This window comes from Somniosus microcephalus, chromosome 9 (assembly GCF_052327205.1).
Source record: "Somniosus microcephalus isolate GS21.2 chromosome 9, FLI_Smic_1.0, whole genome shotgun sequence".
In the NCBI taxonomy this organism is placed as follows: Eukaryota; Metazoa; Chordata; class Chondrichthyes; order Squaliformes; family Somniosidae; genus Somniosus; species Somniosus microcephalus.
In genome coordinates, this window is record NC_140995.1 from 42,835,987 (window position 1) to 42,853,739 (window position 17,753).

Consider the following 17,753-nt stretch of genomic DNA (forward strand, 5'->3'; position numbering starts at 1 on the left):
ACACAGAAATATACAACACAGAAATACACAACACATAAATACACAACACAGAAATATACCACAACAGAGAAATATACAACACAGAAATATACAACACAGAAATATACAACACAGAAATGTACAACACAGAAATATACAACACAGAAATATATAACACAGAAATGTACAACACAGAAATATACAACACAGAAATATATAACACAGAAATGTACAACACAGAAATATACAACCACACAAATGTAGAACACAGAAATATACAACACAGAAATATATAACACAGAAATATATCACAGCACAGAAATAGAAAACAACACAGAAATGTACAACACAGAATTATACAACAACCCAGAAATGTACAACACAGAAATATAAAACACAGGAATGTACAACATAGAAATATACCAGAACAGATAAATATACAAGAACACTGAAATACATCACAATACAGAAATATACAACACAGAAATATCCAACAACACCGAATTATACAACAATGAAATATACTACAACAGAGAAATATACGACATAGAAATATACAACACAGAAATATACCACAACACAGAAATGAACAGCAACACAGAAATATACAAGAACACTGAAATATACAACACAGAAATATACCACAACACAGAAATATACCACAACACAGAAATATACAACACAACACAAAAATATACAACAACACAGAAATGTACATCAACACAGAAACATACAACATAGAAATGCATAACAACACAGAGATGTACAACACAGGAATATGCCACAACACAGAATTATACAACAGAGAAATATACAACACAGAAATATACAATCACATATGCAGCAACACAGAAATGAATAACACAGAAATGTACATCACAGAAATATACAACACAGACATATACCACAACACAGAAATATACCACAACACAGAAATATACAACACAGGCCTGCATTTTCTCAATAGAGGCTCATTGGGGCGGGACATCCTGGTTGTCAGGTCCCTGCGTGAGTCGGGGACCCGCCTCCTGAGAAAATGTCACAGAGGCGTGTTGGGAGCAGGGTTGGTACCGGCTCCCAATTTCTGCCATTTTCCTGGCAGTCCTGCCTCCATACCCGCCTCCCCAGGGCTGGGAAAATTCTCCCCACAGAAATATACCACAACACAGGAATGTACAGCAACACAGAAATATACAACAACACTGGAATATACCACAACACTGAAATATACAACACAGAAATATACAATGACACAGAAATATACAACACAGAAATATACAACACAGAAATATACAACACTGAAATATACAACACAGAAATATACAAAACACAGAATTATACAACACAAAGACATACGACACAGAAATATACCACAACAGAGAAATATACAACACAGAAATATACCATCACACAGAAATATGCAGCAACACAGAAATGAATAACACAGAAATGTACATCACTGAAATATACAACACAGAAATATACCATAACACAGAAATATACAACACAGAAATATACCACAACACAGAAATATACAAAACACAGAAATATACAACACAGAAATATACAACTCAGAAATATACCAAAACACAGAATTATCTTACAACACATAAATATACAACACAGAAATACACAACAGCTCAGAATTATACCAGAAACACAGAAATATACCACATACAGAGAACACATTTATGTTCCTTTTAATACATCTTGCAGTTTTACTCTTTTATTTTACAGCAATCATCAATTATTCAGAAGTAAATCAAACTAAACGTATTTTGTTCTGAGCAAAGTTTATGCAGGTAATGCAGGACAAAGTTCCAGGATTGAAAATAGGTCCAACAGGAAGTAATAGTGCTTCACTGATGGAAGACATTCACCCTCGTGTCTCATTTCATCTGCTCTTTGTCTGGACACCAGAGCAAGTTGACTAGACGTCATCAGTCCTGGCAGTTTCTGGTAGCCCATATCTCTGAGGAGGCAGACGGCCATCCTTCTTTCTCCTGTATCTTGTTGTATTGCTTCAGACTGAAAGCGTTGAAAGTGTTATCCAATTAGTCCCACTCTCCTGCTCATACCCCATAGCCCTGTAAATTTTTCCCCTTTAAGCATTTATCCAATTTCCTTTGAGAGTTATTTTTGAATCTGCTTCCACCACACTTTCAGGCAGTGCATTCTGGATCACAATAACTTGCTGCATAAAAAAAAATCCTCACCCCCACTCTGGTTCTTTTGTCAATTATCTTAAATCTGTATCCTCCGGTTACCGAACCTCCTGCCATTGGAAAGTTTCTCCTTATTAACTCTACCAAAACCCCTCATGATTTTGAACCCCTCTATTAAATCTCCCCTGAACCTTCTCTGCTCTAAGCAGAACAACCCCAGTTTCTCTAGTCCTTCCACATAACTGAAGTCCCTCATCCCTGATACCATTCTAGTAAATCTCTGCACCTCTCCAAGGATGTCTTGATATCCTTCTTAAAGTGTGATGCCCATAATTAGACACAAAACTCCAGCTGAGACCTAACCAGTGTTTTATAAAGGTTTAGCGTAATTTCCTTGCTTATGTACTCTATGCCTCTATTTATAACGCTGAGAATCCCATATGCTTTTTCAACAGCCTGATCAACTTGTCCACCCTCCTTGAAATCACAGCCTACGTGTTCAGTCTAAGCTTCATCATGAAATGGTCCTCTACGATGTTCAAGTGGCTGATTCTATTGTGGTAGTGTAGCGGTCGTGTTGCTGGACTAGTATTTATTCCAGAGACCCTCCCCACCACAGCAGTATGAGAATTGTAATCCAGTTTAAAATAAAGAATCTTGAAATAAAAAGTTGATATCAGTATAAGTGACCATAAAACCCAACTAGTTTACTGATGCCCTTTAGGGAAGGAAATCTCTCATCCTTAACCGGTCTGGGCCTATTTGTGCCTCCAGTCCAACTCCAATGTGATTGTCTATTAACTGCCTTCTGAACTGGTCTAGCAAGCCCCTTTCAGGGCAACTAGGGATGGGCAATAAATGCCGGCCTTGATAGTGACGCCCACACCCCGAAAATGAATATATAAAACAGATCAGCTACCGAGGATATTTTGCTCAGTGACTGGTTCCCTTCTGTGTGTCCAGGACACCTTGCTGTCCTTATGACAACTGACAGTGGTTGCTATATCCATTCTATGAGGCTGCAGAGTCCTCTGTAGAATTCACTTCTGTCAGTGTTGTGCTAATACAGTATTTCAAAGGCTTATCCTTCCTTCATATCGCCAATGCCAAGTCTGAATGTGAGTTCAGGAATCCATTTTTGTTTATGTTCTCCCCCCATCTTCCCATGCAAGTCTACAGAAATGCCTCAGGACTTGTTTTCATAAAGCGCCCAATAGTCCTTAACAGTTTTTGTTTTGCTCATCTCGTTTACCCATTTTAAGATGGGGGCAAGTCTCAAGAGTCATTGTAATATGAAGAATCCATCCCTGCTTTCTGCCAGTCCTGCTCCTCTGTTCATTCTTGAGAACTGTTTTGTTAAACTTAATGCCCAGAGGAAAATATGGCCCAATATTTTTCATATATCTCCTGATATAAAAGCAAAAAAGTCAATCTTTGGTTAGCTAGAAGTACATACAGTGCTTGTTTTTTTTTAAAGAAAAAAATAACGCCTTGTCTTCCCAGTTTACTTAATCTATCAAATTCCATTAAAATGTTACATTATACAAGTTTGTCATGCATTGTAGAAGTATCATGTGAAGGGACAGGATTTGAAGAGAAATGATTTCCTTCCCAAATATCAGACCTCCAACCCAGATTCCTAGACAGCAAATCAAGTGGTAGAAGCACACCTGCCTTAAGGATTTACCCCCTCCTCCCACCGCACCCCAATTCAGAGAATGAGGACTTATTTTCTGATTGGAGAGCTTTGAAACATTGTTATGAAGAGGAAGTGTCTATATATATTGTACATGATACATTGTATTTGATATATTGTATATTATATATGATCTATTGTATGCTATGTATTGTATATGGTGTACTATAATTACATATTGTGTATGATGTATTATATATTGTATATAATACATTGTGGGGATATATTGTCTATGATATATTTTCTAGATGAAGTACTCCAGGTATTTGTCCTCCTCGCCATCCAATGGCTGTGTCTTCAATTCAAACCGTTTGACGGCAATGAAATGCTGTGTGAAGAGCTCCCCCAGTGCTCTCCGGATGCAGTGGTCATGCTCTAGCGCTTCGAGTGTGTCCTCCAGCTGCACGGGAATGGCATAGGGTTTCAGTGTCTCACTGTCGGATAACCCCCTCCTGAGACCATCCAGGCCCGCGGCCACGGTGGCGGCGAGGGCAACATAAGGATTCGCCACCGCCGATCCCAACCGGTTTTCAAGGCAAGCGCCTCCGCCTCCGTGGAACTTGCTGTTAAAGATGCAGCTGCTGTCATTGGACCCGCAGGTCACATCGATGGCCCCTTCACCCTTCCCGTTTCTGTAGCGCTTGCGGCAGCTCATGCCAGACGCCACGAGACAACTGAGGGCGGCGGCATGCAGCACCAGCCCAGCCTGCCACCTCTTCCCGATGCTCGACAGCTCCCGTGCTGCTGTCGAGTCGTAGAAGAGATTCTGCTTCCCGTTTGCATCCCACAGGCTGTGGGAAAGTGCCCCCGAATTGTCAAAGCTCGAGGGCGTGAAGAAACTGGCGGCGTGATCATGCTTCCTCGCCAGCTCTTTGACACCAGTCCTGAACGCAAATGCATTGTCCGCTGCACCCATCCCAAATTCGGCGCGAAGTGAAACTTCCATTTGGCCAGGCCCGCTCGAACAGGAAAAGCATTCAACATCGACCCCAGCACCGTACATGCTTTCGATTAACTCCTGCACAAAGCACTGATTGTGGTTGTTCAGGAGGGTTGCAGCAGGGAAAAGTGCCGGTGCGTCTAATGTCTGAGCAAAGCTATAGAGGCAAAACTCATAGGTGAAGGATGAACGCAAGGCAAAGCCATATGCTCGGAGCTGCCTCAGTTGAAGCTTTGCTACTTGTCTAGGGGACGTCAGAAGAGGGCTGCCTGTTATTGAGCATGAATCGCAAATGATCCTTGCGGTTTTCTCAGCCCACGGGAGGACTCTAAAGGTCGCTATGTCAGGCATTAGGAGTATGTCGCTATTGAAACTGGAATGGTCTACTTCATTTTCCTTCGGGCTCAACGTAAGCTCCAGATAACCTCTTGGCATGGGCACACCGTGTAACACTTTCTCCTGTGAAGGAAGCACAAGTTTGGCTGAGCTAATCTCCATGCAATTCTTTTGCAATTCTAAAGCATTTAGTGTTGGTAATTTAAAAGAATATTTATGTCACCAATTTAGCACACAGTAAAATGGTTGACTGCCTTGATGCACTGCAAAGTTAAAGCAATGTGTACATTTGTATCACAAATAGGGCTGGGAGCTAATTCAATTGGATCTACAAAATTAGATGGTTAAAACCAACACTCTTTCAGTATCTAAGAAATACTGCTTAAAACACGTGAATGAGAAAAGGCCATTTCGCTCATTAAGTCTGCACCTTCCACAAACCGATTTTACCCCAGCCTTTTAACCTCCCGAGGGGCAGTTATGTGCAAAAAGTTCCTAATCCCCGAAACAAATAAAACAATACTCCAGACAATACATCCATCTTCATTCTCTGACCATTCAACGCTGGACTGCAGCAAGCTGCATCCCTCCCTCCCATCTCCCTACTCTGCAGAGAACGATGGTGAATTGTGGAGTATTTAATTGGGAACATGGGAGCAGGTGTAGACCATTCAGCCCCTCAAGCCTGTTCTACCATTCAATCAGATCATGACTGATCTGTATCTTAGCTCCATCTACCCGCCTTAGTTCCGTAACACTTAATACCCTTGCCTAACAAAAATCTATCAATCTCAGTTTTGGTATTTTGACTTGACCCCCCAACCTCAACAGCTTCTTGGGGGAGAGAGTTCCAGATTTCCACTACCCTTTGTGTGAAGAAGTGCTTCCTGACATCACCAGACAAAATAGAAATGACCTCAGTCTACATCTAAAAGGCAAATAAAATAACTGGGGCAAATTAATTGGGTCCGCGTATGTAAATATTTCCTGTGAGTAATTCCTGATCTCAATCAGACTGTTGAGAAGCAGGAGAAGGAGAAAATGGAAGGGGTTGACCCGAACAGGTCATAGCAAAGGATTGCAAAGGCAATGATGGCAGAGGCCCAGGGCTGATCAGGTGCTTTCTTTCCTTGCTAGGATCAACCATGGCTCAGTGATTAGTAGTCTCGCCTTTGAGTCACAAGGTTGTGGGTTTAAGAGTCACATTAGAGATTTGACTACATAAACTAGGCTGACACTCCAGTGCTAGTACTGAGGGAGTGCTACACGGTCGGAGGTGCTCTCTTTCGGGTGAGCCATTAAATCGAGGCCCCGTCTGTCCTCTCAGGTGGACGTAAAAGATGCCATGGCACTATTCTGAAGAGAGCAGGGAAGTTCTCCTGGTGTCGCGACCCAACATTTATCTGTCAACTAACATCACTAAACTACATTGGCCAAGATTATGGCCACCTGAAAAAAGAGCGCAGGCAGCACCGGTGTTTTGGTGCTGCCTGCTGATTTAAATGATTGGAGTGCAAAACCTACTGTGTAGCGCATTGTTTCGGGTGGTAGTATCAGCAGGAAGCTAACTGTAGCATGGCCATAGCGTATTTGGAGCAAGGCAGCGTTGTCTTAAAGCTAGCCTGTCATTTTAGAAACCAGTGTCAAACCCTTAAAGGGGAACAGCCTTCTAAATTAAAATTTTTAAATCATTTAGAAATGGCAGTCTTTAGCCCTTAGAGCGCTAACACAAATGGCTCAACAAGCCATGGAAGGTGCACCCAGGGTCTCACATGCAGCACTCCAGTTTTGTGCAGGAGGTTAACATTGCAAGAGAGGTCCTCTACCCACAGGGGCCAGGAGGCCCTCCAGAAAGAATAATGTGGGACCAGATCACTGAGACCATCACTGCCAGCAGTGTCACTCCCACGACCTGGCTCCAATGCCCAAAGAAGCTTCATGACCTCAGATTAGTGGTCAAGGTCAGTGAATGCATCTTCAAAAGCTGTCTCCTACCAACTGCGCCACTAGCCTCACACTCTGCTCATTGCACGACCACCCATCAGTCACCTACCAACAATCTGTACCAAACACGAGGCATACCTCACATTCCTAGCTTCACCCTCACCCACTTGGAGGAGATGTTGTTGGCCATTCTGGGCAGGAGCATGGCTGAGCCCTTGGCCAGTGGCGGAGATGAAAGAATGCAAGATGCTGGTAGCCTCATACATTATCCCCCTTCTCACACCCCACTCCCCCGCATCCCACAATATCTTCTGATTTACAAGGTGCACATGGTGTAAGCATGCAGTTCTTGCTTTCCCGCCCTCCGCTCACCACAACTCTACCCATGTGCCTTCCTCATTTCAGACCCCCAATAAATGCGGCCTGCCCAGCCAGGGGTTGACCAAGAAGAAGAGGGAGAGGGAAGAAGAAGAAGAAGAAGAAGAAGAGGGAAGAAGAAGAGAGGGGAAGAAGAAGAAGAAAGAAGAACAAATAAGAAGAAAGAAGGAGAAGGAGAAGAAGCAGAAGGAGATGAAGGAGATGGAGAGGGAGAGAGAGAGAGACAGAGAGAGAGAGGGAGAAGAAGAAGAAGAAGAAGAAGAAACACCATCATTCAATTTGACACACCCAGCCACCAGCTCCTCAAGGTTGACCTACAAAGCCATCTGCAGTGTCACCCACTGAAAGTCAGCAGCCTTCCACCAGCCATGCTGCAGCCACTGGGTTATCACTACATGACATCACTACGATGGGCAAAGGCACACATAAGACAGTCACTGAGGCCGTGATTTTGCTGACCTCGGCAGGTCTGTGGTGGGCAACGTCAGTGGCGGGTTCTGACCTCGCTGTTGGCTCCATCCTGCTCTGTGAAATGAATTTCCCTCGAGAGGGCTTGTTAAGCCCACCCAGCGCGTTTCCTGGCCAATTAGAGGAAGCGGGTCTGGTGACATCATTTGATGACGCGTCATCAGCCGGTTTCCTTAAAGGGACCATGTCCAAATTTATTTTGACATTTGTGCTGTCAGTGTTCTACAGCATTGAGGTGCTGCAAACACTGACAAGCACTGCACAGAGGTGCATGGCTGCACCCAGGTTCTCCCATGACTCCCTCCATATGCTTATGGAGGGAGTCACAGCACACGGGGAGGTCCTCTTCCCTTCCCATGGGCGGAAGAGACCTCCCCAGGAGATCAACACAGCCTGGTTGCACATTGCAGAGGAGGGCACAAGCAGGGATGTGGTCAGGAGGACCTGGGTGCAGTGCCGCAAACATTTCAATGATCTCAATAGATCACGAAACGTTAGTGCAAAGCCACACTCAACCTCAGCCTGCTGTGCCTCTCATCACATCCCCATCACTCTGCCTTCCCTGCCCTACTCCTGCACATCCTTACTCACACCAACTCACCTTGCACCTCCACCCATCCCTCTCTATCTATATTATCACATCCCCATCACACTCGCCACCCATCACATTCACCCTCATCCTAGTGCAATCATACCAACTAACAACACACAAGGGTAGGCACTTGGGTGTTTTATCTAATGCTCATGTAAAGTTTCTGTTAATGTGGTGTCAAACATGGAAATCTTTATTTTCAACACTGCGTTCTTGGACAAATTTGTGTGCATCTTTGGAAGTGGCTTAGTGAGTTGCAGTGAATGGTGAGACATGACGGTACCCCCCGCAATGGTGATGAGTGTGAAAGGAATGGCTTGGGGATTGTAAGGATGCTTTATGGTGTTGGTGTGGGGTGGTGCCAACCTGGTGCATCATGTGGCAGCCAGGGTGTACAGTATCAAGTGAAGTAAATCTGGACGTGGTGAGGCCACCCTGTCCTCCTGGGCAGCAATGTGGTTGGGTGCTGATGCCCTGTGTCCTGTGCAGCATCAGGTGAATGCAGAGAAGTTTGGTGTTGTTGTTGGTGCTGCTGGTGTGCCTGGTGCTGCTGGTGTTGGGACTGATCATGGTGGGATTCTGAAGACCAAGGTGAGAGGGCATAAAGGGCACCCCTGTTGATGGAATAGATGGCAGGTGAAGTTGAGATGACAAAAGCATTCTGTCAATGGTGAGAAAGGTTGTTCCAATGACACTGGATAAAGAGTTTGCTCCAAACACTTACAACCTGCATAAAGCGCAATCTGTGTTCCAAATGCAGTAAGCAACAGCTTCTGAGCTTGGAAAGTGAACAACTATGAGGTGGGAGCTTTTATAGCACATTTCAAGCTATCAAGTAATCAGCTGATTTATTGGCCATTCATCTCCCGTCTTAGCTTAACAGATGTGATCCCCAAGCAGCGAGGATCCCATGGGCGAGCAAGTAAAGTCAAAAGGTAAGTTAAAATGTATTCTTAATGATGTCTAAGCAAGGTCATAATGAGTTTAATTGCATCCCCCGCCGCTGAGTATCAGGTCTGCTCAGCGCTGACAGACCCGACATTGGGAAAGGTGCGTGGCAGTGGATTGACAGTCAGGTCCCGACCCGTTGTCAAAAACAATCCTTTTCCACTCAACCCGCCACTGATCATGCCCACTGACCCCCTGCAAAACTCCGGCCTCAGGGAATGCACAAGGGTGATTAGTTGATTTATTTAATGTAATATTGGATGCATATATGGATAAAGTTAGATTGGAAAGTTTGTTTTGTGATGGCTTTTATTTCAGCATTATGGCCAAGAGGACGTTGTGATGGTCAGTAACAGAGGGAAGGTAAGGTGTGGGACAAATGTTGAAAGGGGAATTGATGTTGTGGTCACTGGTACTGCAGGTGGATGATTCCATCCCAGATACAGGAAACTTTCGATTTACCGGCACCTAAATAACCGGAAATCTCGGTTAACCGGCAAAATTCAGGAGTAGGTTCAGGCAAGTTTTATTACTTGCCTTCCTCCATCTGCTGCTGTGCAAGGGTGTGGCTGCAGCTGTTGCTAAGCTACAGAGACGCTTGGAACTTGTGGCCATTGTTCTGAACCTGTTGCTAAGCAACAGGGTTTGTTGCTTTATACGGAGCTCTCAGCTCCGTATTTTTTACTATAGCTTTCGGTTATCCGGAATTTTTGATAAACCGGCACCACGTCGGTCCCGTCGGTGCCGGATAAAAAAAAGTTTCCTGTATCCCAGCCAGAAAAGGGCTGTCTGGGTTGCATCCTTCCTTCCACTTCCTCCTCTTCGGCTTCTTCCTCTTCGGTGTCTTCCTCTTCGGCATCTTCCTCTTCCCTCTGCGAGCAGCTTGTCCCCTTTGCTGCCTCTGCTTCATCGCCATGTGCCCTCCGGGACTGTGAGCAAGTGGTCTTCTCAGAGGCAAAATAATGTGGATGCTGGAAATCTGAAATAAAAGCAGAAAATGCTGGAAATACTCAGCAGGTTAGGCAGCATCTCGGCCTGAGATGTTAACTCTGTTTCTCTCTCCACGGATGCTGCCTGATCTGTTGAATATTTCCAGCATTTTCTGTCTTCCCAGAGGCCTTCCTTTACCATCCGAAGTCTTGCAAGTGTCCAGCAGCACTCCCTGCACACTTTAACAACATTTTTAATCTATTGCACCAAGCCACTACTTCAATAAAATATTTTTTAAAACAGTCCAAAAGCTGAAATCCAAACTTACATGAAAGATGTGTGTGTTCTTTAAGAAGCGCTGACAGCGTCTCCGCAGGGCTACTTCTGTGCATATTCAGGACACAGCGAAATGGAAAGTGAGAACATCCAAATTAGCAGTTGTGGGACAAATCAGGCATTGGATGCCGATTGACGTCACAATCTGCTTATTTAAATTTGAGAGGCCAGCACAGTCAACAGCAGCGCTATGGCCCTTACCAAAATGTCGGCCGCTGTGTCCCATGCCGGAAGCGAGGCGGCTGCCATTTTTTCTATAAAACCGGCTTTAATAGCCGACATTACAACATCGAATTTCATCTGGTCATTATCACATTGCTGTTTGTAGAACCTTGCTGCGTGTAAATTGGCTGCCGAGTTTCCCACATTACAACAGTGACCACACCTCAAAAGTACTTTGTTGGTTGTAAAGTTCTTTGGGACGTACTGAATTAGTGAAAGGCACTGTTGAAGTGCAAATCTTTCTCAATATAAATGCAAGGACAATGTGGTCAGTGTAGCATGCTTCGGAAGAACAGGCGACTTTGGACCTTATTTTCCCAAAGCTCTCCACCACTGGGGTTTTCCTCGCCTCATGTCTGGGTCTGTTGTTGACTAATTGATAGAGATTGATTGCCATGATTAGTCAACAACTCCATTATCATTGTATCAAGCGACTACCAGGATGATAGAAGAGGAACTAGATGGACCGTGGTCTTTTTCGTCGAGCAGTTCCTATTTGCTCTGCTCTACCTGATCTGGAAATACTTCATGCTGAAATCCCCCAGTGCTGACATCCTTTAATGTGTTAAGCACAAACATTCCCACAATTAAACAAATAATTCAAGACAGTTATTCACCAGATAGGGGGGAATCTTAACCCAAAATAACGGGTGGATTGGGGTCGGGTGGGAAGTTAAAGTGGTAAAAAACTGAATCCCGACCAGAACTCAGCTCCAATCCACCCACTCCTGGTTTTAACAGAGTCGGGACAGGGGGGCGGGGAGCCAACCCGCTCCCAGGAGGCGAGCCGTCCATTTAAATATTATAATGAGACTGCCATGCCTCAGATTTAACCTCCATTTTAAATTAAACTGTAGCTGGTTGGGTTTTTCAGGTCTCGTGAAACCTATCAGCTAAAGTAAGGCGAGGACTGCTGGATCTAGGAGGTAAGTGCCTTTACACTTACCTCGTGGATCCAGCGTTCCTGCCTAACTCACATCCCACATTCAGAGACCACCCCAAAAGGCCTTCAATCCCCCAATGTGACCTCCCCCACCTATGCTCCTCCAGCCCCCCCCGATGTCATCTGCCTCCCCCCGCACAAACCTCCGCCTCACCCCCCGATGTCGTCTGCGCCCTCCCCTCCTCAATGCTCCACCGGCCCCCCAATGTCGTCTGCCTCCCACCCCCACCCTCACCCCGCTCCTACGGCACCCCCCAATGTCATCTGCCTCCTCCCCTGCTCCTCCAGCCCGCCTCATGTTGTCTGCCTCCCCCCAATGCTCCTCCGGCACCCCAATGTCGTCTGCCTCCCCGCTCCATGCTCCTCTGGTCCTCCATGTCGTCTGCCTCTCCACCCCCTACTCCTCTGGCCCTCCATTTCGACGCCCCCCCTTAACCCCAACCCTCCCACCCCACTCTGGCTCCTCTGCCCCGCCCCCCCCCCGATCATTCTTCGGCACCCCCTACTCCTCTGGCCCTCCGCTCATTCTCTAGATCCCACCCCACCCCAGCACCTCCAGCCCTCCATGTTATCTATCTCTCCCCTTCCCCCACCCCACCCCCACACCCCACTCCTCCAGCCCTCCGATGTCATTTGCCCCCCCTCCACCCCGCTCCTCCGTGTAATGATCAATAACATGTCATTCTGGAGTGGTACACTAGATGGAGCTGTAGAGCTGTATAGAGCTGTATATTTAGTTGTATGTGTTTAAGACTACACTACCCATGATGCACTAGGCTACCCAGAAGGCAGTAGTCAAGATGGCTGCCTGCACACAGAAGCACACATGCTGGATCTCTACAGATGCTGTACCTAGAGAACGTGTACTGAATAAATGTCTAGCTAGAAGCTAGCTGTTCATAATAAGAATGTCTAGTTATTAATGAACATAACACTCCGCACCCCCCACCCCACCCCGATCATTCTCTAGATTCCCCCTGCACCTCCGGCCCTCCAATCATTCTCCAGACCCCCGCCCCCATGTTCCTCTGGCACCCAACTGATCAGCCGCCTAGCCCCCCTGTTTCTCCGGCCCTCTGTCATTTTCCAGACTCCCCCCCGCCATGCTCCTCCGCCGTCCCCCCACCCCCCAACCCCGATCAGCCCCCAGCCCCTCTTGATCCCTCCCTCCTCTCTGCGGCCTAGTGCCACAGGCCTACCCGCCCGCAGCCAGCCAGCCTCTCCATCTGGATTGGCTGCAGGGGAGGGCGGGAACAGGGGTTTCCAATGCAAATCAAGCCCTGCCGTTAAATTCAGCAGGGCCTGCGGGGTACCCGTTCTCCCAGGTTTCCCGACTACTGCCAAGCTCCCCCACTCCCACCCCGCCAAAGTATTAAAATTCAGGCCTATTGAAAGTGGCAGTACAATGAGTGGTTTGATTAGTGTTAAATGTACGTGGGATAGAGACCTGTATAGAAACGATGCTTTTTATTTCTATACAGGTCTTATACCTTCTCACTCAAAACTGAGAAACTCTTTTCCTCCCTCAAACTTCGCTAACTTCTACAATTAACAGGCTTTGAAAACCCACAAGTGGTGTCACCTGAACATGACTTCTTGATTTATCCTGTCTTCTTTCATACTATTTTCAACTTAGGTTGGACATCCTAAACTATGGTCCTTAGCCTAGACTTCTGAAAATAAAAAGTAGCAAAGAAACTTTTCGAAGTACTTTGCATATATTGAGTCGCTTTCAGGCAGGGAAACATGGCAGCCATTTTGCACTCAGCAGGATCCCAGAAATAACGATGAAATGAATGTTGGGCAAGAAAACTCCCTAGTCTTTACTGCTTATCACAGAGCCTTGATGTCTCACCTGAAGGATCGCACCTTTCTCAATATTGTACTGTGGTAACTTAGTTTTTGCACTCAATCCAGAGGCGAATTTTGAACCCACTGCCTTTGGACTCAGAGGCAAGAGTGCTACCAGTCGAGCCAAGCTGTACGACGGAGCTCGTCGACTCACCATTAAAATATAACAGAATTAACTCATGTGTTTCCAGATTATTTTCCATCGGTATAAATGTGGGATTGATTTGAAAGTGTTGGCTCAAAATTCTAAGTGGATTTCTTCAGTCGGTGCATTACCTTGTCCACTTAATGGCAAACGACCTATCATACCTGAAAAAAACGAGACGGAATAGTCTTCGATCTTGAAATCCCATGAAAGTCACTTGCTTCAAAACGGATAAACCGTATGTCTTCTCTTGTGATCTGTTGCTTCACTTGCTCAATAGTAGTGCTTGTTTGTGGGGTAGTTGAACAGTTGTTCATAGGTAGTTCTCTCATGTTATCTGTAAGATAAAAAGAGATTATTACATAAAATGGAATTACATAGAGGCTACAGCACAGAAACAGGCCATTCGGCCCAACAGGTCTATGCCGTGTTTATACTCCACACAAGCCTCCTCACAATTATATAGCACCTTTCACGACCTCAGGACATCCTGAAGTGCTTTACAACCAATGAAGTACTTTTGAAGTGTAGTCACTGTTGTATTGTAGGAAACGTGACATAAATATTGGATAATCCTGGTCAAGACAAATTACCATCTCATGTAAGTGGAGAAATGAGATAAATGGTTCTTAACACCATTTCTCAAGGGTTTCCACCAAAGGTATGCCGGGATATATCCCTCCATGGCCTCGCCCCTCCCTATCTCTGTAACCTCCTCCAGCCCTACAACCCTCCAAGGTCTCTACGCTCCTCCAATTCCAACCTCTTGTGCGTCCCCAATTTTTCCTTTGCCCCACCATTGTCAGCCGTGCCTTCAGCTGCCTAGGCCCTAAGCATTGGAATTCCCTCTCTAAACCTCTCCGCCTCTCTACCTCTCTCTCCTCCTTTCAGTTGCTCCTTAAAACCTACCTCTTTGATCAGGCTTTTGGTCACCTGTCCTAGTATCTCCTTATGTGGCTCAGTGTCAGACTTTGTTTCGTAACGCTGCTGTGAAGCTCTGTGGAATGTTTTACTATGTTAAAAACGCTATATAAATGCACTATATAAATAGTTGCTGCTGTTGAGATCGGGAGATCCCCATGGAAATTCTCCCCCTAAAATTGACTGGTTTGCATTGTACCTGTATTTGCATTCGGTGATTGGATTAGCAGTGAGGTAAAGTACTAACCAGTCACATTTGAACTCCAAATTGGGTCATGCTTTGATCCTTGCCCGCTGTCAGTGCGACAAGGTAATGTTGATGTCTTCAAGCTCGTTGGTTTGATGTTGGTACTCTCGGGTTTTTGAGCATCCGAAGTAGCCACTGCAGGCTTTGGTAGCTCATCTCTAGCAGACGTCTTTTTTGGTCTCTGTGCCGTCAGCTGTTCAGGGACGCTGGAATATGCTGTTGAGCAGGTGGAGGGTTTACCAGCTCCCTCTCTGGGTTTCTCCTCAGGAGTCTGCACCTTCAAATTGGAGGGCGAACAGATGGGTTTATTGCTCACTTTCTGCCGGCTGCTAATTAAAGGACTCTCCTTTAGAAGGGCTTTCAATTCTTCCATTGTGTCTTTTGAAATCCCGCCCTTTGAAACAAATATGCCTTTGTTCTTTTGCTCATCGTTCCCATTGCTCGTTTCCCATTCCTCCATGGACCTCTCTTCTTCCCTTTGACTGTCTACTCCCTGTCGATCACACTTTACATCCGCAAGTTGCTCATCTGCGAGAGGGGGTTGGGCTGGTTTGTGAAGGGGATCTCCTGTGACTATTGACAGACCTGGTCTATGAAGGTAGGAATGACCTGTCGAGCTTGATGGGTGTTTCCTCTCGACTCTCTCCCACTCCAGGGGCGGCATGTATTTTCCGCTGACTCTGACACCCCTTTTCCGCCCAGTGCAGGATATCCCACTGCCATCGATTTCGTCTGCTTCATCAGTCGCTTCCTATCAGTAAGACATTGCAACTGGTTACTAAATGGAAAGAAGACATTTGCTTGAATAAGCCAGGCTGGAACAAAGCATGCTCATCCCTCGGAGAGAGGAGCAACAACTCAAAGCTCAATTTAAATATTTCTGCCTGTGTAAAATGTTTGCCTGTAGCATTTTTAAAACTAATTAGTGTTCTTCATTCAGTCAGGAACAGAATACCAAGGCTTCCTTCACTTTTCAGGTAAGATGCAGCAAGTTGTTGTGATCTGGAATGCACTGCCTGAAAGGGTGGTGGAAACAGATTTAATAGTAATTTTCAAAAGGGAATTGGATAAATACTTAGAGAGGAAAAATTTGCAGGTCTATGGGGAAAGAGCAGGGGAGTGGGACTAATTGGAGAGCTCTTTCAAAAAGCACAGGCACGATTGGTCGAATGTCCTCCTACCACATTGTATCATTCTCTGATTCTGTGATGCTTTATAATTTCACTCCCCGACTTGATTAAGAATAGTAAATTCGTCGAGTATGGCATAAACCCTTTTAATAGTGAAGTGGCTCATGTTCCCCCCTCTTCCCCCCTCTGCTACTGGGTTTGTTTGCATCTCTACTTTCAAGGCTAACAGTTACCAGGAAGTTGACCCAAATCAGTAACACATGAGTTTTAATAGATCAAAAAACAGTGATACTAGTGCTGACACAAAGTACTTCCTAGCATCTAGTAGCATAGGAACATAGATACAGGAGTAGGGTATTCAGCCCCTCGTTAGATCATGGCTGATCTGTGCCTTAACTCCATCTACCGACCTTGGTTCCGTAACCCTTAATACCCTTGCCTAACAAAAATCTATCAATCTCAATTTTTCAATTTTCACTTGACCCCCAACCTCAACAGCTTTTTGGGGAAGAGAGTTCCATATTCCCACTACCCTCTGTGTGAAGAGGTGCTTCCTGACAGCACCCCTGAATGGCCTAGCTCGAATTTTAAGGATGTGCCCCCTTGTTCTGGACTCCCCCGCCCCCTCCCACACCAGACGATATCGTTTCTGTTTATCTATCCTATCAAATCCCATAATCATCTTAAACATATCAATTAGGTCGCGCCTTAATTTTCTATACTCAAGGGAAAACAAGCCTAGTCTATGCAACCTGTCCTCATAATTTAACCCTTTTAGCCCTGGTATCATTTGGTACTGCAACCTAGAGTTTGTGTCAGAGTCAGAGGTTGAATTAGAATCAACATCACTGTATGATAACAACTTCTTTGCAAAATCTTAGGATGCAAAATGTTACTAATTTTCCTGACTTTATGTTAAGGAGATGCATGTGTTTTGTCCTTTTTTACAATCCTAATTTATTTTCTCCCTCTACTTATTCTGGCCGTCTTATGCCATACATAACAACAATGTGCGTTTATATAGTGCCTTTAAAGCGTAGTAAAATATCACAACTACCCAGCGATCCTCTTTGAACTAGTTAGCTCAGTCAGTGCCCATGACCATGACGGATGGCAACTCACCAAGTCTAGAATAAATTCAAATCAAATTTCTACTTCACGCTTCACAGGAGTGTAATAAGAGAAAATTTGACGCCGAGTCACAAAAGGAGATATCAGGATAGGTGACCAAAAGCTTGGTCAAAGAGGTAGGTTTTAAGGAGTGTCTTAAAGGAGGAGAGAGAGCACTTTTGACAGTGCAGCACTCCCTCAGCATGGCATTGGAGTGTCAGCCTAGATTATGTGCTCAAGTCTCTGGAGCGGGGTGTGAACCCACAACCTTCGAGGCTCAGAGATGAGAGTGCTACCCACTGAGCCATAGCTGGCACCATGACAGATGACAGCTCTGGACTGTTCCCAGCTTTCCAGATGATTTTTCATCCAATTTTTTTCTGGATGATGAATATGGATTGTGTAATGCAGACAGTACAGAACTCAGAGATAACAGGCAGCATAAAAATGACAATAAATGTCCAGCTGTTTG

The 17,753-nt window shown here is 45.2% G+C and overlaps 1 protein-coding gene across 1 annotated transcript in view; it reads right to left on the bottom strand.

The window, feature by feature from the left end:
- Positions 1-521: 521 nt before the first annotated feature.
- Positions 522-17,753, bottom strand: part of lgsn (lengsin, lens protein with glutamine synthetase domain) — an 81,001-nt gene continuing 63,769 nt past the window's right edge. Inside the window, exons 2-4 of the mRNA XM_085996536.1 lie at positions 15,042-15,792; positions 14,038-14,210; positions 522-5,239 (exon numbers count right to left, since the gene is read on the bottom strand). Coding sequence (XP_085852662.1) covers positions 4,085-5,239; positions 14,038-14,210; positions 15,042-15,705 — 1,992 coding nt within the window. The 5' untranslated portion in view covers positions 15,706-15,792 and the 3' untranslated portion in view covers positions 522-4,084. The remainder of the gene's footprint in view (positions 5,240-14,037; positions 14,211-15,041; positions 15,793-17,753) is intronic.